We start from the raw sequence: 25,730 nt of genomic DNA on the forward strand, positions 1-25,730 counted from the left end.
ACACACCCCTTCCTCCCCACTTTCCCTAGCCTAGCATGCATGCACACACTTTCTCTCCCTCCTTGCTCTAACTCCTTTTACTTTTGGCTCTCCCTCAACTGACTCTTCACCCCTGCCTCCTTCTCATCCTCTGTGAGAAGATAAGATGGCTGCTGCAGACAACTGCGGATGGGCCAGCAGTAAAGAGCTTCCATTCCAGGGAGAGTCTACTGTAAAAGTAAGTTTCTTGGCAGGATTGAAGGGACAGAGGGTGCCTGTGACTTTTTAACCACACTCTAAGGAAAAAATTGCTGCAACTGTGGCTCTTTGGTGCTTCCTCCCTGTGGCAAAGAAACAGTCTCTGCCCACTCACGGACGTAGCCAAGGGGGGGGGGTTTGGGGTCCGGACCCCCCCTTCCATTAGAAAAATGAATGGTGTGTGCTGCTGCACCGCCGCACTCAAGCCCCATTATAATGGTGGCACTTAGTCTGGAAACCCCCCCCCCTTCCTAAAATCCTAGCTACGTCCCTGGCCCACTCCTGGGGAAACGCTGAAAAGCCACCATGGATCTCAGGAGACTTGAGGTTTTATCTTTGACTTATCTATGGGTCATACCAAAATACATAACCTTGGCCCCAAAACTTGCCCTCGACTTATACATGAGATCGACTTATAGTCAAGTATATATGGTAGGTATGTTTAGCTTGGAGAAGAGAAGCTTAAGAGATGATAGCCCTGCTTAAGTATTTGAAAGGATGTCATACTGAAGATGGAGCTAGTTTGTTTTCTGCAGCTCCAGGATCTGGAGTAATGGATGCAAACTACAGGAAAAGATATTCCACACAACGTTAGGAAGAATTTCCTTACAGTAAGAGCTGGGCGATAGTGGAATATGCTGCCCTGGAGAGCTGTGTAGTCTCCTCCTTTGGAGGTTTTTAAACAGAGGCTGCAGGGCCATCTGTTGGGGTTGCTTTGATTGTGTCTTCCTGCATGGCAGAATGGGGGTTGTACTGAATGGACCTTGAGGTCTCTTCCAACTCTATGATTCTAAGTATACACCAGCATGATGCTGGTAACCAATAAGCTGGGGTTCTAGTTGATTCCCAGCTTATATTTTTGTCCAGAAAGAACCAATGTAGTAGAAGAAATCACTTTGACTAATCATTTGCTCGATGCTACTTGCCACTGCCTGAGCCCCATTATGAGAACAATCCCCCCCAGCAGAATGACAACCTGGAGCCCTCTGGGATCAAACTCACAATGTTGTGGCTGCAGTATCAGCATTTAACTGATACATTTAACTGTGCCACCAGGCCTCCCTTGATATGGGACCCACCAGACACCACTTTATTTGAACACAGGTACTGGGATGCAGTGTGGGAGAGAGAAGACTGATAAGAGATGGAATAATAGCAAATGGTTCTGTTAACATTAAGGAAAGGATTGCTGGTTGCTTTCAGCTTGCACAGACTGCTGTTCAGTCTATCAGTGGTGGTGGAGGCTTCAGCAAAGGGGAAGAACAGGTAGGAGAAACTGAAAACTACTTATGGTGAATATGTTTAGTGCATTTTTTCCTTTTTGCAGAAGAGGTTTGCCAAAGAGTAAAAGATATCAATTTCTCATTTTATATTGTTTTTCCCACCTATGTATATTGCATTTAGCATGCTTTGATGTGGGACTTGTCATTGGAAAACAAAAATTGGCTTAATTTACAAGCCTGATTACTGAGGCATGTAACTTTGAGGAAATGTCTTTGGGGAGAAAATGGGTTAATTGGAGGAAACATCCATTCCGTTTAATATCTAGCTTGACTTTCATGGAAATTAAAGATACCATAGAATTCTTTGGGATGCAGCCTAACCATCCTAGCAAAGATGAATTGCTTCAGAAGAGGAGTTGACAAAGACTCATGATATATGGAAACTGATACTGGCTATTCAAATATAATAGTGAAGCATATTTTATCATTACAAGTGTGAGGCTTCTCCCACTTTAAAATACATAATTTTAAATTACTACAAAGAAACATAAAGCAGCCCAATAACATCAGATGACATGTAATAAAGCATTTACAAGTCCTTTCAGAAAAACACAATAGGTAGCACCTAATATTAAATTCCAAAGCTTTGTAATTTTAATATATCATAGTTTCCTAGAGATCAGCAGGAGAGATTGGATGTGAAACTCAGCTGAGTTTCTGTTGCATATGAAATAGATAGGTATATTACATAAAACCTACCATTTTATCTATATTCATTTCTTAAAGATTGTATCTATAAATTATGCTTTTCCAGAAGGACCAGAGTTTGTCTTTCTACTGTGAAATGGATGAGACATTTCCAGTTTTGCCCAAGAATCAATCCTTCTACTAGGCATCCAAAACTAACCATGTCTTTATTCAATAGAGACTCATTAGTACATATAAACAGAGACAAAATACCTAAAGCAGGAGACATTTCTATAGGTTGGCCAGTGCTCACCTGCATTTTGGTGAACACATCTTGCCATAACTAGTCCTCTAAAGTGAAAAACAAGTGGTGTGCCTTCAAGTCATTTCTGACTTATGAGACCCTATCATGGGGTTTTCTTGGCAAGATTTGTTCAAAGGGGGTTTGTCATTGCCTTTTCCTGAGGCTGAGAGCATGTCACTGCAACTTCCCATACACACACACACACTAACATCTCCAGCATTCATCTGCAGCTACCTTAGTGAAATAACTTAGCTTGACAGTTGTTAAGCGCCATCAGCTCTCATGTTTAGGATTATGCTGTCTCAATTTAGAAGAAAAATAGTTAATTCACTTCATTTTGCAAATTTATGTTCCAGGCATTTACTTAAATAAAAATACAGAGTTCTTTCTCCAACAACAATTTTCCCTGTAGTGTGAGTATGTCCGCCAGGATCATGACATAATAAACTTGTCCAGCAATCCTTTTCATATTTGCTTTCAGTTGTATAATTGCCTCTTCGATGATGATGATGATGATGATGATGATGATGATGGCCAGAATCCTATATGGGAGTTGTGTCTTCATAAGAGGACTTATACATGCAGGAGTTAGAATTTGGCAGTTCTGTAATGTCCTTCTCCAGCAGTGGGCTGCCATTACGGTATTATATAGGAGAGCTGGAAAAGTGACTGATGTACATTGGGACCTATGCACAACAGGACTGAGGAGCATTGGTCCCCTTGTGCATCAAGACACTGGCTAGGAAGTCTCAGTGTGCATTGGTAGAGAGTCCAGTGTGCATTAGGAAACTCTTGCCACTACCCTGTTAAGCACCTTTCTAATTCACTAACACAGTTTCTTAGCATCTCTTGCTATGTAGCTAAGTATCGTATATGTAAAGTTGCATTATACAGAAAACAATATAGGATTCGTGCTGCAACAACATTTATATTCTGCCTTTTCCCCAGTAATGGGACTCAAGATGGCTTACAACTTATTAAAAACAATAATAATTAGAAACTGTACCAAAAAAAATCAATAAAAATATATAAATATGAAAGTTATTATTTAAAAAGCAGCTAAACAATCTGTACGTTTAAAACATTTAAAATTCATTAAAGGACTATTTAAAAATCATAAAAGTGCATGGCACACCATTAAAAGCTCATCATTTGCTATATTATTTGTTATCCAGTTGACATGTTGACCCTATGAATGAGAGACCCCCCCCCCCCAGAGGACCAGTCATTAACCGCCCCATTCACGTCTTGCAAACTCAGGGCTGTGGTTTCCTTTATTGAGTCAATCCACCTTTACTGCAGTCTTCCTCTTTTTCTTCTGCTTTCCTAAACTGTCAAAACTTCCAGGTCTCTTTGCAGGAGAGCAGAGGGGTGAGAAGCCCCAAGCTTGTATACATTACTGTAAACCAGGGGTTCCCAACCTTTTTGACTCACAGAGCCCTTACTTCTCTGGCGGAGCCCGTAAGAGGTCTAGCCTATGCCTTACAAGTTAATGGTGTTTAGGAGTATATATAAGGATATATTCTTAATCTTTAATTTCATCCGATTTTAATTTCTTTAATTCTTCTGGAGCGGCCACAGAACACCCGGGAAGTGCCCATGGAGCCGTAAGATCTCCTTGGAGCACAGTTTAGTATTAGATACGAATGGAAAGAAAGGGAATGGAAGATACATTTGTGTCTTTTTATAGCACACTTTTTGACCTATGGCCAGGGGAACATAGGAGATTATATACGGTAATCTGGGATCGATTGGGAAGGATATAGATCACCACTATGGCTCATTTAGTGTGCATATAAGTAGCTAGTTGCTTTTACTAGGGTCTTTTTGAAGCTCTCGTGGTTTATTTTACTGTAATCTTTGGCAGAGCCAAAACACTGACTAAAACACTATTACTATTTTACAAGCTTTGTTTGGGGTTCTTGGACACAGAATAGTGTTTCACCCTGAATTGTCAAGACCCGTCACATTCAAACCATTTGAATTTATGTTGTCTGTGGTTATTCCCTGTTTAGTATAGTGTTCAGAGATTATTCTTCTGTTAATGTCCAGTCTGGTGTATGAGAGAACCTGTGGATGGACACATTTCATTTTAAATAAGGCATTCATCTCTCTGTGTGTATTTCTTCTGCAGGATCATTATTTTTGCCTTTTACCATATATGGGAAAGGGGAATTATTGCTTTTTGGACATTTTGAGCTGAATGTGAAATGCACTGTCACAAGTGTTAGAAGTTCAGTCAATGCTGTGATGTAGCTTTTAACCTGAGATGAAAGGAGATCAAATATCTCACATGAACTATGAAATAATTAATTGACATTCAATTACCGAATTATTCGCTTTTATTGCCAGGAAGAATGACACTTGGGCAGGAGCAAAACAGGGGCATTGCCCCCATCAAATAAGAATTCTGCCATACCCAGGAAAATTTTATTTCAGTCTTCATCGAAATAACTTAAAATGTCAGCTGAGCATTTAGAAATACCATTTAGGCATCCAAAGAAAAAGAAGCAAAGTTACCAAGTGAATGCAAACACAGAAAATGTGCGAGTCCTAGATGTGAATGATTTTCAATGTCACACTCTCTACAATGCTAGAAATTTCAGAACTGAAGGAAAATTTCATTTGTGGGGACTGTATTCTTATTGGAGGGGGGTAATGCTATCAGTTTGCCTCCCCCCAATAGTTATACCCTGATTTTCCAGAAATAACATTAAGGATTTTGCATACCATTCTGAATGGTGTAGACACTGTAGTTTTCCAGATGCTTTTGGCCTATAATTCTCATCAGTTCTAGACAGCATAGACAATAGGAGATTATAGCAGAATCAGAATCATTTTTATTATGGTCATAGACCAGCACAGGTAAAAAGGGGATACAAAATAAAAGAAGGTAATGGTAAAAACTAGGTAAAAACACAGGTTAAAATCCAGTGTGGCAGGGCAAAATTCATACAAGCTTACTGCAGAAGTCATCACCGGAGAGATTTTAACCACAGCTGCACAGAATCTGGCAACATTATATACTCATGTATAAGTCTAGAAATTTTAGTCAAAAATTGATCCAAAAAACCTGAGTCGACTTATCCACGGTTCAATATAGGTACTGTAAGTATTGTACTTTAACTCTTATTTTTTTAAAAAGGAACCATCCCCTGTGAAAGGCAAAAGTATAATCTGTCCTGGAATCACTGCCCCCTTCTCTATTCTCTTATCCAGCCAGCCTTTATTTTGAGCACAGTTATGCCTGCTAGAATTTTGTAAGTTCTTTGGCATTGTTTTCCTTTGCATCATCCTTTAGATCCTTTGTTACATGCTCTTAGATTTTATCCTTGACTTATCCATGCATCATATCAAAATCCATAATTTTGGTTGTAAAACATGCCCTCAACTTATACATGAGGTCGACTTATAGTCGAGTATATACGGTATATCCAGATTGATGTTGAAAAGCAGCAAAGAAGTGTAAAATTGACTGGTGTGTCCTTGATGTTTATACAATAAAGGTGAGACAAGGCTGAGGTGGATGTCCCTGTAGTATGACCACTGGAGTAATAAGTGCTCTGTTGTCTCTATTTGGCTAGGGTCACAGGGACATAATCTCTCTGAGAAGGGGATCTTCTTATATCAGCCTTCAGCTGAGGGGAGGGCATGGCATCATACCAAAGTAAAGAGTCTCTGGTGTTTAGCTACTTTGAGTTTTGCTAAATATGCCATAGGTGATGCCAAGTATCTGCTGGAGTCATTAACAATAAAAGTTGGGGCGCTAGCTAGGTGTAGCTGTCACTCTATATCTATCAGTCATTGTTTGATGGTTGCTTTAGCATTTTAATATCCCATGCTGAGCAAATATCTGGAAAGAAGCCCAGTGAAGAAATTTTAATAATCACCATCTGTGAAGTCAAAGGCTTTCATGGCCGGCATCCATAGTTTTTTTTTTTTTTTTTTTTTTTTTTGGTTTTTCGGGCTATGTGGCCATGTTCTAGAAGAGTTTCTTCCTGACGTTTCGCCAGCATCTGTGGCTGGCATCTTATGTTTTCACATAGACTGGAATTAATCAGTCAGGGTAAGTGGAGCAAGGCTGGTGGGAAAGAAGGATAGTCTGAGCCAGTAGCTGAGTACCTACACTCTGGACCCCATTTTCATAAAGCCTGACTTCAATCTCAGAACTGCATTAGAGACACACTTTGGACCTTGAAATGCTGATATTAGACATTTGGATTGGACAAGCTCTAATGGTGCCTTATTGGGGAAAGGTCCCAGGTGGGATCCATAAAGCAGTTGTGCAACTAATCTGGCTTTGAAGAGTTTGAGTGCAGGTATATAGTTGTCATAAGAAATTTGAGGATGGCTGTTGAGCTCCTCTGTGCATTACCAGCAGCATAGTCCCCATGCACTCTCCTACTACCAGTAGCGTGAAAGATTTTCCCCAGATATTTGAAGATAATGGCAGTTGCAAACCCCAAATCCCAGGAGAGCCACAACACATCCTCCAACACTTCACAGATGACAATGAAGATACATGTCCAAATAACATTATAGTGTGGTTAATATGGCATAATTTATGAATGAGTAAGGATACAGAAGCTAAGAAAGGCAGTAGCAGTTTGCTTTTGCCTGATCCTGCTGGGAAGAATAGGATTCCACACCCTCCTTTCTTCTCTTGCTGAGTTAAGTGCAAACTACTTTTTCAATTTGCAGCAACTGAAGTAGGCTGAAGACAAAGGGGGAAAGTAGGAGGAGGAAAGAGAAACTGGGACATTTTGGCGGGATACAAACCGCCGCTTTGCGGCGCTTCCCCGCCGCCGCCGTTTGCTCCGCGCGGGAGCTGCAGCAGTCAAACCACGCGGCTCCCGCGCGGAGCAAAAAAGAAGCTCCATTTCGGAGCTTCTTCTTGCGGCGCCTCTATGATGTCGCGAGGCGCCTGGCGCGGACTCGCGACGTCATAGGCGCTGCGACACGTCTGGACGCTATGCGTCCAGTACGTAAAGATGGCGGCGCCCATGTGGAAGGGGCGCCGCCATCTTGTACGTATTGTATACATACTAGGGTTAGGGGGGTGCGGAAGCACCGCCCCTTCCTAACCCTAGTACGTATACAATACATACTATATGGCGGTATGTATCCCGCCTTTGAAAGCAGCTGAAAAAGTTGGATGATAGAGGATTAATTGGGACTGTCCCTACCAAATCAGGAAGGTATTCCACAATTGCCTATTCTTGGGACTGGCTCCTGAATATGTTAAAGAGAGCCATGCTGACAGAACAGGGACTTTCCATAGCCTATTTATTAACTGTACATCCCACCTCTCTGTCAAACACCAGCACTCAGGATGATCAGACAAACCCTCAGTACAATTAAAATATAAAAGCAGGTTAATGCTTTTAATGATCACTAAAAAGTAGCAGCATCCCTGTTAACATAAAATCCAGCTAGCTGCCAAGGTCTGGGTAAAAAGCAGTGCTGCAAGTGACTGAAAGGTAGTCCGATGGGCTCAGGTATCTTGTCCACTCTTGACTGTTGTAAATTTAAAAACAGCCACTCACTGTTTCTTCCCTATGATCATTTACCTCCAACAGTAAGTAGGATGGATTGATTTAAATTATGATTAAATAAATAAATAAATTAGGTTGAAGAAAGTGCAGCCAGCAGCTGCATGTGGCCCTGACAGCCAGCATCTCAGAGACCATGGGGCACCTGATACAAAATTAGTTAGGAAAAAGTGAAATCTGCCAGTGAAATCTGGAATTGCAAAGCAGTGATAATGCTGAAATTCCATTGCAAACCATGGCATTTTCATGTCTTGCAAAATGAACACATATCTGCTATTTGAAAATGCCGTTTATTGCAGAAACCTGTTTAGGAGGAGGTGAAAAGGGGGCATGTATTTAAAATGCATGTGCATATTTATATAACATCCATGTTTTCACCAGTGGCTCCTAAACTATGGAACAACCTCCTGGAAGAGATCTGTCTTATTACCTCTTTGGAGGGTTTCAAGAGGGCAGTTCACCCAATCTTCTGTAAAGACATCATTCACTCTTCTATTCAGGATCAGAATATTATATCTTATAATTGTTTGACTGTGCTGTTTTTAACTGTTTTAATGCTTGAAAATTATATGTTTTATTCTTGTATCTTATTGTTATTGTTGGGTTGTAATCCCACCTTGATCCACCTGGGAGAGGTGGGAAAAGATAAATACATTATTATTATTATTATTATTATTATTATTATTATTATTAGGTGCTTTGTACAAGGCACAATTTTTCAGAGGAGGATGGCAGACAGCGAAGGATATATCCATGCTATATGGATGTAAATGCTAGTGCCCCCCGCCCCAATTCACCATCAGAAAATTTCACACTGGTTGTTGTTTCTTTGAAAATTCTTTGAAACCCAAAGGCCAGTAGCTACACTGCTAAGCCCATGACACCATTCTGATTGCTTTAAAAAAATGTTTGCATTTTAAATTTTTTAAAATTTCAGCAATAAGAAAAGGACATTGCCCTTGAAACTTCTACACTATGCCCTCATCCTTAGCTCTCTAGCTGTCATTTTTATTCATAGAGTGAAACAAATACAGGTTTTCCTGTTTTTTCATATTTGATTGTAGGTAACTTAGTGTGTGAATGTGACAGTCATTAATTTGTTTTTACAAGAATGTAAAAATCACTCCATCTAGGTATTTCTGATGTTTGTGAGTTTCAGGTATGCAATGTTAGTTTGGGCTTTTAAAACTGTTAAAGATGGTTTTAACTGATATTTTAAAATGAGAGTTGAGAGAGAAATGTCATTAATTGTTTTTTTTAAAAAACATACACATTTAAATAAAATTAGACTTAAATGAAAAAGAATCCATTTTTTATTTTAAAAAATATCACCAATATTTACCCACCTGTTGGTCTTTTGTTCATTTTTGCATATGATGCATGTTTGGTCGTGCAGCTTCATGCCTTTGATGTCATGTCTGCTCAGATGAAAACCAATGCTTGGGGCTTCTGTACTCAAGTATAAGTTTGTTTTGTTATACCCTGCCCTGTCCTGAATGGCTTTCTTGGAACAATAACATCAGTATAAACTCACTTTGAGGGACTAGATTTCTAGTAGCTAGTATGACCATGGATATGTGGCTGAGGGTTTCTGGGACATAAAGTCTAAGAAAAAGTAACTTAGCCTTTGTGTGTGTGTGTGTGTGTGTGTGTGTGTGAGAGAGAGAGAGAGAGAGAGAGAGAGAGAGAGTGTGTATCAGACCAAAAGTGCTGTGAAAAGGGTGGATTTCACAATTGCCAGGGAATAGGTAATTCCCCAAGCCCTCTTTCCCAAAAGACCTTGGCACTCTGAGGACTCCTATCTCCAGAGATCATGGAATGCATTGAAGAAAGAAAGGGCTTGGAATTTGCAGCCTTATTTCCCATTGCCATCTTTCTCCTTTTTCCTTGATGCTACTGACCTGTCATTTTTCTTTTTCTTTTTGGTCTTGCTGTTGCCTATGCCACTAGTGGCAGCAGCATAATTATGCCTGCCGATCCAGAAGAGTTTGGCTCTTATTACCTAAGGGCTCCATTTTGCTTGTAGCTAAAATGGTGTAAATATAGATACAGTTTTAAAGATTAAATGGTTCATTTCAAGACAGATACTTACTCTGGCTAAGCGTCAGATTGATAACACTGAAAGAACCCGGAATCCAAATATTCATAGGATTTGGGGGTGTATTTTTTTAAAAGAAATAACACTTTGCAAAGTACATTCTTAATAAGCTATATATAGATAGTGCCTTCTAGGATGTAAATAACTATTTCATGAATTGCATAATATTTTGCATCTTACAGCATAAAATGGCAATGCCTACTGCAAGTCATGTGGCTTTTTTCTTCTGAAGCATTAATAGGTCTATAAAAACTGTGACAGTATAGAAATTTGCTAAAGTGTGGGAGTTCATAAATGTGGTATGATAGAACAGATCCTGTATGTATTTTCATTACTTAAATTGGTTTTGTCTTCCAGCTGAAATCTCGTGTTCTAATGACTCCTTTAGCAATCTCCCCACCAAGAAGCACACCAGAACCTGATATTAGTTCAATCCCACAGGATGCAGCTACAATACCCAATTCAGCAGCTCCACAAGCCCTCACAGGTATGTGTACTCAATAAGCCATCATAATGAAGTCTGTGTATTTGTGTGTGCACATGCACATTTATTTGGGGGATTTCTCTGTCATCAGGTTCCCTATGCAATGTTACAAAAACAAGCTGGCAGATTTCCTTTTAAAATGCAAAGTTTTATTTTTTGTTGATAAAGGCAGCTTTCCATTTGTTTTGTGGCTATCTATCCAGTTTTCTTTTTTACTCTCCTTTCCACAAATAAACAAGTCACATTCTAGGTCTGAATTAGGAAACACCATGTTCTGGGAATAAAGTCTATGCCATTTTGTATTTAAAAAATTGTCATCAGACCTTTGTAATGCTGTTTGTGTTCCTGTTCATGCTTGTAATGGTTTTCTCCTGTTTGTTTGTATGGCCTTTTGATAGCTTAAAGTGCTATGTAATGCTAACTATTATTGCCATTATAGTCCTATTTACTCAGAATAGATTGCTATGAGTCTTTTTATTGTTCAGCTTGAGCGGCTGCTAACACTTCAAGCACTAGATTTTCATTATGGTGATACTAACAGTATATTATCCTGAACATTGCACAGCCATCATCCACGTTCTTCACTCTGTTATAATTTCTTTTGTCACCTATCTGATTTCTGTCGCAGGGTAATGCTATATGTTCTGAGTGATGACAAGTCTGGCACGCTTGCAGCCAGCAATAATAATGTGTCTTATATTAGACTGATTTAGACCATGTCTGTGATAAGCAAACACACCCACCCACCGACAAGTCACAGAAATGCTGGAATCTCCATTATCCCCCCATTTATTTATTTAAAAGAAAAAGAAGTGTTCTGATATGTAAAATGGTTAGGACAATGGTGCTACAAACCATTTCATTAATTGTGCATCAATATGCAAAAGCTAGACTGATGTACTTCTTTCCTTTTAGCAGTGTCCTCTGTAGACAGTTTAAGCACGAAGAATATAGAATATAAGACAGACAAAAGCAAAATCTCTTACATAGTCTACTGTGAAGTATAAAGAAGCATCCAAGATGGGCTAACAAATAACAACAAGATTAAAAGGGTTCTTACTCAACAGGAGTTCAGTCTTCACTTTTTCTTAAGTGCTTCATTTTAATAATCTCTTAGCAGTATGGATTCCTAGAATTATCCTTTTTAAAACTGAGCAACTATAAAATGTAGTCTTGTGATTCTCTCCTCCTTTCCATATTAGTTGCATGAAACTTGGAACAATATGCTGGCATTCTGAAAAGATATATTTCAGACTGCCCCCCAAATTCACCATCAGAAAATTTCACTCTGGTTGTTGTTTCATTGAAAATGCATATTGCTAAGTTTATTTAGTTCCCCTTTTCCTGACAAGAGCTATATTCTGTTACAAGTCATTGGCTGGGAGCCACATGTCAGCAGTGCTGACACATGTCATTTTTGTTTGCTGTTTTCCAGGTTGATGCAGGAAAAGGATTTACTTTTGTGAAGCCTTTTAGAGGACTTATTTTGGTAACAACAATATTTTTTTTTCCTGTCTGCAGTCTGCATTTATGTCAACAAGCAAGCAAATGTGGGGCCATACCTTGAACGGAAGAAAGTGCAGCAACTCCCAGACCACTTTGGACCTGAAAGGCCTTCCATGGTGCTACAACAGGCAGTCCAGGCCTGCATTGACTGTGCACACCAGCAAAAGACAGTCTTCTCACTTGTCAAGCAGGGCTATGGAGGTGAAATTGTGTCAGGTAAAAGAGTGGGAAAGTCTTTTGTGCCAAGTCTCTGTTTTGAACAGGAAAAAGGCCATGGGACTTGAAAATGACATACTCTCCACCTTTTCTGATTTGGCAGGGATGGTTCTGAAGAATCCTTTGCCATTCCACTTTTCCAACTGCATCAAAAATGTTCTACTTTCTCTTTCTCTTCCACTTTCCTCCTTCATCTTCAGCTTACACCAGTTGCAGCAAACTGATTTCAGATTGCAAAAGTAGTTTGTACTCAGTTACAGTGTTGCCAACAAGCCTCAAAGATATTCCCCAGAATGTTTTACCAAAATCCAAAATCCCCAGAATTCCCCAATATTTACCAGAATAGTCAGTCAAAATCCCCAGAAAGAAATTAATTAAATCCCCCTGATTCCAGGGAATTCCCCGGAAATTGGCAAAGCTCCTCAGTTAATGTAACGGGGGGGGGGGGGGGGGGAGTAAGATCAGGCAAAAGCAAACTGCTGCAGCTTCCCCTAGCAGAGGTGTCACTAGAGTGTGTGCAGACTGCTCTGGGTGACACCCGGTAGGTGATATACCTGGTGGGACTGGTATGGCTACTGGGTGAGCAAGAAAGGGCATTGCCTCCTTTTCTCACTCACCCAGCAGCCACACCAGACTCCGAATGGACCCTCTGGAGGCCATACCACTGCCCCACTCAGCAGCTATTGTGGAGAGGAATGTCTTCTGTTGAGAGTCTGAATGTTGCTCACCCAGTAGCTGTGCCTGATCCAGAATCTGCAGCGCTAGGTGTCTTTCATTCAGAATCTGGAGTGGCTGCTGGGCAACCTGGGCAAGTGGCTGCTGGTTTGAGTAATGGGCTATATTTCTCAAGATACTCTCCTGGCCCTGTCTAGCCCCTCTCCAGACTTCTTGTTTTGACATGTGAATAACAAATAAATATCAGTTAATGCGGTTCTGAACAGACATGCCTCTTATTGTGCATATACTTGAACATGAACATGGGTTGTATTCCCTCTCCCACCTGACCATTTCATTTCTGTTTCATCTCATTGTTAACATTTTCCCCTCTGTATCCTGGTGTACCCCTACCTACCACCAAAGTTATGTATTTGAGAACATGTTCTGTATTTGATAAAGTGGAGTAATCCATAAAAAGATTTTCTCATAATATATCTGCAAATCTTTAAGGCACCATATTACTTTTTCTCATTTTGAAGTTCTCGCTTCTTTGAGATGGCTGGAACAATACACCCGCTAAAATCTCTTAACCCCTGTGGCTGAGATCACATTCCAGTTAAAGAATCAAAATATTATGTAATAGGCTAGGATAATACCCTTAATTTTCTTATGTATTTCTAATCCTGTATGAGCAACAACAACAAAAAAGGAACAAACAAGTGAGAAAAGGGAGAATGCCAACCCAGTATTTTCATGTGACTATCCATAGCTCAGGTCATGGGAGAGTGGCTTTCTTAAGAGGAGATTTTTCTTTATCTAGGGAAGCTTTCCACGTGATCCAGAAAGGTGGTTTTTCTGCATTCTGGATCATCCTCAGAGCCTCCATCCATAGTGAAGGCTCTCCCCTTCAGAAAGCCACTCTCTACATGAAGAGAATGAAGGACGTGTGCAAGGGGAGCTCACCCCTTGTCACATGGTTATTCTGTAATATCTGAAATAGAGTTATGGTCACCTATGTCTTTACAGATTTTCTTTTAAAAAACTGAGCCACAAAATGTAGTCCATAATTACAAAATTACTTGGAAATAAAGGATGTTAATTTTTAGATAATCTTGTTAAAATGAAAGTGAAGAACAAATGCTCTTAAAGATCTGTATTTTCTACTGAAGATAGATCTGGAGAAATCTGTTCCTGTTGCAGTGGTGATACTATTTCTATGGCATCACTGGGAGTCTGTGTGCTCAGTAACCCTAAGTTTTTTCCCCTGCTGTGCAACATTTAATTATATCCTATTTCCATATTAACTCCCCCCCGAGGCACTCTGTTCCCAGTTTGCACCCTTATTCAAAGAAACAAAAGGCTGCACATGTTCAAGAAATTATTTGAGCTAAGTCCTGAAAACATGCCAAGCAGTTGTGTCCAATAAGGTTCTTTTTTTCTTCTTATATGGGCATGACTGAATTCCTATTAATTTAAATGAGATGACAGCCTTATGGGTTCATGCTTTAGATTCATTATATTTAAGCTGAAACACCAATAAGCATATTACTGAGATCACAGTTTTTCTTTGTCAAAAGTATAAAACACAAAACTCTCCACTACTAACCCTGGTCTAAGAGATGTTGATTCAACAACAACAACAACTTCCAACCAATTTAAAAAGACATAATAGGTTTCTATAGACCTACAGTGAGAGCCAGAATGGCGCAGTGGTTTGAGTGTTGGACTACAACTCTGGAGACCAGGGTTCGATTCCCAACTTGGCCATGAAAACCCATTGGGTGACCTTGGGCAAGTGACGTGCTCTCATCCTCAGGGGAAGGCAATGCCAAACTACCTCTGAACAAAGCTTGCCAAGAAAACCCTATGATAGGTTCATAAGTCAGTAAATGACTTGAAGGCACACAGCAACAACAACAACAGATGTACAAGGGTACAAGCAATAGGTTATAACTGCACTGTTTGAGTACTAGTTGGTTCCTATTCAGATTAGGGCCCAGACAGTTGAACATATATGACATACCAACTGATATTGCCAATTTTGGGCCCATTTCCCCCAATGCCAGGCTTACCATTAGGTAGAATGAGGCAGGAAATTCAGAAAGCAGAGTCTGGGGGGGATCAACAGCTATTAGTGGAGCTGAATGGGCTCTGTGCCCATTCTGTGGTGTCTAAAGTAGCCTGCTGCGTTTATGTCCAGTGGAGGATTCTGTCCCATTGGCAGTGTTGATGAAAGGTTCATGAAAAGATTAAGATACTTGTGCACTTAGCTTTTGAACATGGAATGTAGATCTTGTTCTTAACTATATACTTTAAGATGCTTCTACAGTATTTCCCCAATCCATTGTATTTTCCCCCACTACAAATGTGAACTAGTGTGGATCAATCTGATTTGTCTGTTGTTTTAAATCTATTTAATCTATTCATTAAAATAAAGCTAAGGAAAAGGCAGTTAGCAGCCTCATGCTATTTTGTAACTTGTGTAAACAGCAATAGCATACATTGGGGTCAGTGTAGATTGGGGTTGGTGGTTTAAAATACCCCCAATGTGCTTTTGTGAATTCATCCTTTGTACCAGATTGGCAGGAAGCCATGTCCAGAGTACTGTTTTCCTCAGGCTCTGATGATTTGATTTGACTCAGCACAGGGAGAGGAATTAATCGCAAAGTTTGTATGTGTCCTTGGAAATGATCCACACAGTGATTCTGGAAGAGAAATCCAGGGTTAACTCTTTCTGTGAAATATTTAGAGCTGGAGTTTGGTGATTCCAGGTGCAAATATGCTTCCTTGAGACAACTGTGGGTTGCTGTAACCACCCTTAGCAAGAGACACTTGATTATTCCCCCCATTAAAAAAATCCTACCTTTATTTTCAAGCAAAACAAGGTGGATAAACCTCATTCTAAAAGAAAATTGAGCCTCCTGGAGGCTTCCATGCATGTGATTCTCCCCCTTTTAAATGGAAAGAGTTTGTGTGTGTGTTTATGTATGTTTGTTGCTGGCGGTTTCTGTGAGCTCCAAATGCTACAAAATTGGGTGGGAGCACGTTCACCCCCTTTACTGTGTATTTGTACTATCATGGTTCATGTATTCATTTAGTGGATGTTCAAAAGCGTCATCATTCTCAGTCATGCTTTCAGATGGACAGCACCCCATTAAGACAACCTAAATTTGTTTTAGAATGGCACTGTTGTTTATGTTGAACAATATCTCTAATTCCTGCAATTTTTTGTCTAGTTTCTGCTTCTTTTGATGGGAAACAACACCTATTGAGCCTGCCAGTTGTAAACAGTATTGGTTATGTTTTGCGGTTCCTCAAAAAGCTTTGCCGTAGCTTATTGTGCGACAATCTTTTCAGCAATCAGCCTTTCCCACAATACAGTACTTCTGAAAACCCTGAAGAATACGAAAATGGACGCATGGAATCAGGTAAGTTTTAACAGCGGGTGAACTATATAGCTGTGGATACCCTGCAAAACTGACCTTATTTCCCATTAAAAGTTTATATCACACAAGTCTGTGTGCATCATCAGTGGTGATGGAAGTTGCATGCCATATCCCAGAATAACTTCCCTTGTAAAGAGCTGAATTGCATGCAATGGAGAAGCTCTATTATATCTCCTGTCCCAAATATCTTTTTTACTATAAAAAATCCATAAGGGGAGGTGAACCAGCTGTTCTTCAGAGCTAAGTCAATCTCTACAGTTGCTTTTAGCCTCACAATGTGGGGAGAAGAATGTGGATATCTGACTCTTGGCTATATTTTCTTCCTACTGAAATACTGCATTTAAAGACCAAAGGAAGGAATTTAGACAGGGGAAGATATCAATATAATTCACATTGTGCTACTAACTAGGGTTGAAACTGGAATTCCTCACAGTAGCTTTAAAGAACACAGAAGTGGAAAAGTTGACCATGTCTCCCCCATTTGGGTTCTGGTTTGGCCTTAAGAAATGTGTTTTGTAAGACTTGCTACACATTTAGATTTTAACTCTCTTCTCCAACACAAAGCTGAGACCTAAGCTTTAATGGACATTCTGGCCCTCTCTATGCCATTCCATACTTAAGTTATGATGCATTCACTAGGTTGGGAAAATTACCATTTGGGTTCCCTTTATGCTATAAAGCTATTAACTGCATTTGTGGGATTTGGTTGGGGTCGTGGGGCATGGCACTCAGATTACTTTGCTCAATTGGTTGGTGTTATATATGCATTACAGAGTTATTTGGATAATAAATCCCAGAATCCCACATTGGTAGTGACCATGCAGGCTGGGACATTTTTGGAGTTGTTATCCAGAAAAATAGTCAATATTTCTAAGCTCTGTAATCCACACTACTGCTTAACTCTCTACAATTATTATAATTGTTATGCTTTTATGTATCCTTTTAGTTGAAATAAATAAATAAATAAATAAATAAATAAATAAATAAAGCAACTTTCATTTCATTTTGTTGCTTGATGATTTTATGTCTAAAAAATGTCTAAATGTGCTGCCACCTTCAGATCTGCCAAATATCAACACTTCTTGGTACAAGCTGAGTGAAAAAAGTGCTTGGAGAACGAAGGACTGTAATGACATTTACAATTTTGTTTGGTCTTAAAAAGTTATTAATTTAAAAACCCCACCAAGGACTTTATGAAAATTCATAGAATTTCTGGACATAACATTCATGTGTGTCTGTTGCCTGACTTCAAAAGGATCTTCTGAAGAGGCAGAGGAGGGGAAGTAACACTAGATCAGTCCCTCAAACACAACAAATGCCCTGTGTTATTCTTTCCCTTATTTAGTCCTGTGGCAGAACTCAATCTTGCCTTTCCTCCTATAATAACTGCAGCACATAGCTTTGGAGTACAGTCAAAATAAATGGCTTTTATGGTTATCAGTAGTCCCGGCTTTGCTTCAGCATTTAATTACCTGCACAAGCCATTTATTGCCTCATATATTCTTCTGCCATGAACATTATCCCATAAACAATAAATAAAATATTAAGGTCAGATTTAAAGGGGGAATGGGAGATCCATGCAATCCACTGAACCACAGCAAAATTTAATAGAAAACTATTTGCCTGATCTAAAAAGGTTTGCGGAGAGGAGGTCATTATGTTGTCTGAAGCATTTGAAATGAAATGGAATGCGATGATGGTATACATGGATTTTTCATTCTTTTTTGACAGCTGAGTTTGAGTCCAAAGTGGGGTTGTGGTATTGTCGCCTCTGTACCCCTTCCCCCCCCCCATTCAGACACTGTTTGACAGTGATTCAGTGAAGGGAACATTACATTAGCATAATATGTTATTTGTAAACAGCTACTTTGCACAAAGTAAAAACGGACATTTATTTACTTCAATTCATGACAGCTTTCTAGTGTCTTCATAGAGCTACACTGGGATAATGTCTGGTAGATTTTAAACCAGACTTAGAAATTTTGTTATTATTTAGCCACGTGATGGTTTGAGGGTTTTGTTGTTGTTGTTGCTTCCAGCATATATTCACTATGTTTATTTTCAATATTGTACACAGTCATGCAACAGATTCAATTGCCACCATTCAGATACACTGGAAGAGGTGTGTGTGTGTGTGATCAGGCTATGGCTACTCACACTGCAGATAGGAATATAAGACTACCATGCATGGGGGACTCTGCTATGTATTCTTGACAATGTAAGCAGCTATGTAGGGTGGTACAATGGAAGGAGCAGCTAATTTTCCCACAGGATTGGATGGCAATGCAGAGCACATGATGGAAAGGAGAGGCCTTTCATTCATGTGTTGTCCTTAGGTTGCTGACATTCCTGTGGCCCTGGAACTAATACAGCCATATGTGATCAGATTCAGGGGGCCTTGCTTATATGACAAAAGAGATGATTTCAGGTGGAATCTGAGAGCAGCCGTGGAAGACCTTGCAAGCACACGTTTGTTGGACATGTCTCCCTTACAAATACTATTCTATGCTTATTTCCCTTCCCTCATTGTATGTCAGGTAAATGACTTTCTGCACCAAAGGTGTCACAAATTTAATTTTATAGACATTACTGGTGATCTGAAACTACACAATCAATTCTTACATAATATCCGTGATGAATTGTATGGCAGAACTTATCCAGAAGAACTGTGTTCTGCAATATAAGGGAGATGATCAGGAGCTGTGCCATCTCAGGACCCTTATCTTTTTTAATTGCCAAACTAGAGTTCCTACACATCTAGTAACAGGCTACCAAGTCAAATAAAGAGAACCCTGGAATATTTATATCACCAACATTTTTCTTAAAGCCTCAGTCATACTGTTTTTGATCACAACAAAGATTATCTGGAGCTAAGATTTGTTGGTCTGGAGGAAAGTTATTTTTGTTTCAATCAGTTCTTTTTCTAAATTATTTTTTGATAACAGTTTTAATGAGTTGTCTGTCCTAGGGTGAGTAAAGACCTGATGCTGGGATGGACATGAAATCCATCCCAGCATTATGTACCAAATAATTATAGTTATTAAATATTTAGGTAGTCTTTCAACTAAGGACTGATTGGATCTACTCAATGTGGTGCCTAGGAAGCAGGTCATACAGTCAAATAAACCAACAGCATAACTAAAACAGGGAGCAAGACCGGGTGGCCATGAGATCATGGTGCTGAAAATAGATGGGTCACATCTGGTCATCCCATTATAAGAAAAATATTATAGCACTTAAAAAGGTACAGAGATAGGGTCATGGGGTGATTTCAGGATGAAATAATATGAACAGTGCCAGTGAGAAATGTGCCAAAAAATGAGAGATGCAAAGAGGGAAGGGAAAGGAAAGACGGAGATTTCCCTAGGGAGTATTAATGAGGAATTGAACTGGGATAGTCTCAAGGAGTGTAATGCTGCCCAAAAAAGATGTTAAAAATAAAAGTATAAGCTATGTGGAAGGTGTTTCCTACATGTGTGGTGGATACTTGTATTGTTTTCAATGGTCTTTATTTTTTGTCACCTCAGGAGCCCTTACAGAATACAGGAGCCCAATACAGAAATACTTTAAATAAATAAACAAATCCATGATACACCATCAAAATAAAGTGATTCTCTTCAGGATTGACAAAGGCTTGTTACAGACTGCCAAAATAAAGCTGCTTCGGGTCTCTTTGGAGGTATGCTATTTAAATGATGCATGCATCCTAAGAATCCAGAAGCTGCACCAAAGCTGCACTCCAGTGCTTAGGAATGGAGTGTGGCTTTGGCGCGACCTCCGGACTCTTAGGACCCATGCATCATTTAAATAGCATACCTCCAAAGAGACCCGAAGCAGCTTTATTTTGGCAGTCTGTAACAGGCCAAAGTATCCTTTCTGAATAACAGTCGGTGTACATTCTGCTATGGAACACAGTACATTACAGAAGGAAGGTGCCCACATACCCAGAAAATAGATATATATTAGCCATAATCGGGTATTCTTAAGTCTCTTTATTCACCACATTAAAAAGAAGAGCATGCTAGCCCTGACTTTGCCTGTTGTGCTTTGCTCATGTGAAAAATGATGATTTCTGAACATGATTTCTGCTCATGAAAATTCTTCATGTGAGCTATACAGTCTCCACAGAGAGGAGGCTTTGTTCTTCAGCCTCATCACTTTTCATGTCAGCAAAGTGACAACAGAGAAGATAGGGCTTACATTCTCCTTTTTTGCATGTTAAGTAAACAGTAACATGCTTTAAGACAGTGGAATAGGGTTATACATACAGAGAAGTGTGTGTGCGTGTGTATGTGTGTGTGTGTATGCCAGTCAAAATCCATTTTTTGCTTATTTGTGCTTCTCATTGGCTGGTATGAGTTTTTAATCAGCAAATTGCATGTTTGTTTTTAATTGCTGTAAGCCAGCTTGAGTCCTGAACTGGGAAAAAGGTGGGATGGTGATAACTGAGAAGAAGAAGAAGAGTATGTGTATTTCCCTCTTGTTTTCCTTTGGCAGTAAAGGAAAACAGGGAGCTTAATGGCCAGGAAGTGTGCTACCTACCTGGTGACTCATATCATGCCATTAATAAAAAAAAAATCTGTGTCCCAACAGTCATCTCAGTCTACATACTTCTTTCATAATATACTTTCTCTAGGTATAGAGAAACATACTGTGATGTCCTGCCAGGACTGATTGAATCTCCCCCTGCATTTTCTTTCATATTGGTTCAGGCCATAGTATGTTTAGTGTAGGAAAAGTTCTTTGTATTAGTTTGTGGGAGGAGCTGTAGGATCCCCTGCATTATTTCCAGGTTTGGTTTGCCCTTTCCCAGCATGCTCTGTTGTAGCTGGAAGCTTTTAGTTTTGGAGCAGTCTTTGCTGTGAGCAGGCAGAGAGCTGTCTTTTGGTGGCAAACAGGCCCAGACAGCCGGAAAAGGCATTTCTTACACTTTAGCCATTTTAGTTACCAATTTAGCCAAATTAGTTACCATCAGCAAGAAAATAGAGGAATTCAGGAGCTGAAAGACCCTGCACCAGCTCCATTGAGTGAGGAGAGCAAAATAACATCAGACCCAGAAAGATGACATCCAGAAGATTGCTGAAGCTGTAAAGTACCTTTTGTTTAGAGCTGGGGAAGAGAAAACTCTTTATTTTGTCCTTTAAATTAAATTTCCCCCTTTTTTAACTTTACATTCAGCTTCAGAGCCTTTTTGGGTAAAGAGTTTGATCTCACCAGGGTACCGGCGTTGCACACCCAAACCTGTCACCACCTTTAGTTGGGCGTGTCTTCACACATACCAAACACTACAGTCAACTAACATCTTTGAGTTAAGTTGACCTTTTTTATTATTAATTGATTTTAGAATTAGAAAACTGCTGTCTCAGAAATTAATTCAAATTCATTTTCTATTATAAATCCTCATTGATAAGGTAAACTCACATGGTACAGTTCTTTCCCTTTTGTTCATACTTGAGTTTGTAAATGGGTTTAAGCTATCTGGCTCATATTTAAAAGAAAGTGAAAACTGACAAGTTTTTTTTAAAAAAACAAGTCTAGTTTAGCTTTGGTAAAAAAAATCAGTGGCTTTCATTTATTAACCCCTGAAATTCTTTCCTTCTGAACAGAAACAGTTATACCAGAAGATTACTTGGTTGATCCAGTGACTACAAAACACTATAGTGTAAATCCCTCTGATTCTGCCTTCAATTGTATGGGATCTGTGTACTCTATGCGGCAGAGTTCTGGAGATGGACGCCATGGTGGGGGATCATCTTCTTCCTGTGGTCATCGTTCTGGTCAGATAGCTTCTGGAGGACCATCAACTGCTGGCCTGAGGCACCAGACATCAAGCCCAACCCGAAATGGAACCTATCTGGAAGGAAACAGAAGTGGTAAACAATCATTCTCCAATTATATTTCATTTCCTCTAATAATAATAATAATAATAATAATAATAATAATAATAAAAAATCGTTTATTTCTAGCCCGCCTTTCCATGAGATCAAGGCGGGTTACAACATCATAGAGCAACAAACGATAAATATCAACAATGAAGTTAAGATTATGCTGAGTTCCATTTAATAATTCTTATGGTTTGGTTCTAGGGGAAGGACTTACAGTACTTGTGTTTACAGGGAATTCATATAAATAGGACTGGGGTGCTGGAAGAAAGCCCTGATCTTGACCTGCATGGAATCACTGTATGTATCAGAAGTGAGGAAACTACAGGTCTCCAGAGTTGGACTTCCACTTCTATTTTTCCTGACCATTAACAATTCTTATTGGGATTGATGGAAGTTGGAGTTCAGCAACATCTGGCAGGACACAGATTCCCCATTTATGATCTCTTTGAATCCTACACATATACCTGTCTGCATATTCACTTAGAAACTATGCAGTCTAGTTAACACTAGACTAGTGTAGTTTGGTGCTGTTGATACCACTGCAGCAAATCTCCCAAATGTCAATTTTAAAGAACTCTTCTACCATCATCACATGTATGGCAGGAGAATTCTTAGGAATTGCCATTTGGCATTTTGGTTTGCTCTTGTGGTTCTCCCATAAAGTACCTGGTGCAGAAAATTCCAGTGGGCCCATAACAAGGTTTATACGTCTGTTCTTTGTTAAACACCAACCATGATGTTACTTTTTAAAATCAGATTACACAACAACCCAATGCAGCTCACTAGGCTTATATGGTCTATCTGTAGGAATGTAAAACAGAACAACTGACAGGCCCTAGTAACTGACTTATGGTCTGTGTTGATAACATCACAGCTTGATGTAAGCATTTAACAAGGCAATCTGATCATGTTTATTCAAAAGTCCACCAAAGGTTCTTATTCCTTATTAAAGGGAAGGGAATTTTCAAGCATGAATTCTAAAAGGCTCAAAAACCAGTATCACAAATAGTTGCTAATTAACAATTTTAAAAAAAAAAATTACTTGAACTTATTATTGAAGGGTGGGAAAAGAAATTGAATCATAATGTGTGAACTAAATACAAACAAACAACAGTTTTGAATATGTTTTCTACCACTGCCTTAGGTCCGTGACAGAATCCCGATAAAAATAATATATAATATATATAAATATGAAAAATATGTGAATTACTCTTCAGATGACTGTGGGTTTTGTTTTGTTTTGTTGCATCTCATTTTTTAAAACAAAAATTACATGGTTTAATTTCTAGCACCTTGACATTCGTTTATAACCCCCAGCCCTCAATAATGTCTTGAATGTATTGGGTAATTCCCGAACTGGCCTTGGATTCATTTATTCTGGCAAAGTGCCTGCTCTGTCTTCATGAAAGAGATCAATATTGCCTGATCTATACTAACTAATCTTAAAATGCATCATCCTCATCTTCTAATCAGTTAAGTGTCATGTCTACATTTCTTTTCCTTTTAGAGGCAGAGTTACAGTCCTACCCCATACCCTACTCCGCCCCAGAGCTAGCTGTTAAGGAAAAAGTATCTCTTACCAGTAAAAAGATTCTGCTGATGGCATTGGGAGGATGGAGTGGGGAGATTATCCTAGCAGACCTCGTCCACCAAAGGATGGTGGACCACCAAAGGATTGCTATCATTAGCTGGTGGACCATCCTAAAAAGAAGCATTTTAAGGACCGTCCTAAAAAGGAGCATTTTAAGAATGGGGTTGAATGAATCACCAGCAGTTTTGGATTCACTGGATCCAAACCCTCTGGGATATCCCAGATTCAGGCATGACAGCCTGGAGTTGGCATGGCAACCCTCCCTCCAAATTACTTGCAATTGCTGACTTTGGAGTAACCCTTCACCCACACACAACTCTGCTGAGGAAAAAGGGTGGAAAGGGAATCTACGTGTCCTATAGGCTTTGGGATGTATCAATGGATTTACCACTCCACATCTATTAACACCATTTGGGCATTGCTGTGACCTCCAAAAAGCTCATTCTTTGGGTCATTTTAAAGTCATTAATGTTTATTGTTCAGATTTATTAACTGGTGTACAGAACACCTAATATTTCTAATTTGTTGGACGTATTTGAGAATAAAAATCTTCTATACCACATAATCAATTTGGCTGAGGTGAACTTCCTGCCATGTTTACATATCACATCAGTCTTATTTGTTTATTCTCATAAGGCACACATCAATTCTACAAACTAAGGCAGCTATATCTTTGAATCAATTTCTGTTTGCCTTATTTTTATTGTGTCTTTATGGGTTTTTTTGGTCACAAATCAGGGCTAACACATTCATTTCTAAGAAATCATTTCCAGTTTTTAGTGAGGGATGGTGAGAATTTTGACCTAGGGATGCCTTATCTCTGAACTAGAAACTGTTTCTTTATTTTATTTAATATGATCAAATATTTTCCTGCAAGTCACTCTCTGAATATCACCTTCTTTCCAGCCACAATAACTTTGGATTTCTGAAATAGTGGCTGGGAAGAAGATAATGTTCAAAAAGTGATTTGCATGAAAATATTACGAGTAGACTGAGTAAAATAAAATTAATCTGAATAAAACTATCCCAGATTTAGTCTTGAGGAAAGCAGAGGGACTTGCATAAAATTAATTTCTACATGAAGTGCTTAGTTATACTGACTGTCCTTAGGAAAGCAGCAAAAACCTATGTCAAACTAGGCTTCTGAAGCTGTTTTATCATCTAGTTGCAGCAATTGTTCTCTCAAAACCCTCACAATACAGCATTTTAAGAGGAAAAGCTTACTTTGGGTAGAATGGCAGCCTCAACATGTCAGACTTTACCTTTGGCCTACATGCAGATTCTGGGGTTGTTTAGTTGTTGTTGTTTTGGACTACAAGGCCTTTGTGGGAGCTTTCACAAGGCACTCAGATTGCTTTGCTCAATTGACTGCTCTTAGATATGCATTAAAGAGTTAGGAAATGTTTCCCTGAATTCCCCAGTTACCACAGCCACTTCAGATTCCTCTCTAATCCAATGTGAATCTCCTTTGATCCTTTTTTTTTTTAATTCTACTACATATAATTTTAATTGTGTTCCTATACCATCCTGGCATCTTACCTGATGATGAGCAGTTCCAAAACATTTTAATAAACCTTTAAAAATGAGAATAGTTTAGATTATATGTATAATTGTGGTGGAAAGAGCCTATTAATACTCTATTGCACAGTCATATATACACTGTTGGTTTTGTATAACTCAATAAACAAATAAACCAAGACATGCCTACTGAGCAGTAAGCCTCATTGAGTTCAGTGAGATTTTCTTCCAGGTAAGACTGCAGCCTTGATAGGAGACTTGCCTGTTCATTCTGCCTATAAGTAAAACAACAAAAACAAGAACAACAAAATCCTATAATATTAGAT

General features: G+C 39.2%; 1 protein-coding gene across 1 annotated transcript in view; it reads left to right on the plus strand.

Annotated features, from left to right (window-relative positions):
- The window catches only part of SCML4 (Scm polycomb group protein like 4), a 116,409-nt gene that overhangs the window by 75,103 nt on the left and 15,576 nt on the right, over window positions 1-25,730 (plus strand). The window contains exons 3-6 of the mRNA XM_089528521.1: window positions 10,459-10,588; window positions 12,107-12,307; window positions 16,201-16,392; window positions 22,017-22,283. Of these exons, the coding sequence (XP_089384647.1) occupies window positions 10,459-10,588; window positions 12,107-12,307; window positions 16,201-16,392; window positions 22,017-22,283 (790 nt within the window). The remainder of the gene's footprint in view (window positions 1-10,458; window positions 10,589-12,106; window positions 12,308-16,200; window positions 16,393-22,016; window positions 22,284-25,730) is intronic.

This window comes from Sceloporus occidentalis, unplaced genomic scaffold (genome assembly GCF_023333645.1).
Source record: "Sceloporus occidentalis isolate IW3139 unplaced genomic scaffold, rSceOcc1.0.p SCAF_6, whole genome shotgun sequence".
Classification (NCBI taxonomy): Eukaryota; Metazoa; Chordata; class Lepidosauria; order Squamata; family Phrynosomatidae; genus Sceloporus; species Sceloporus occidentalis.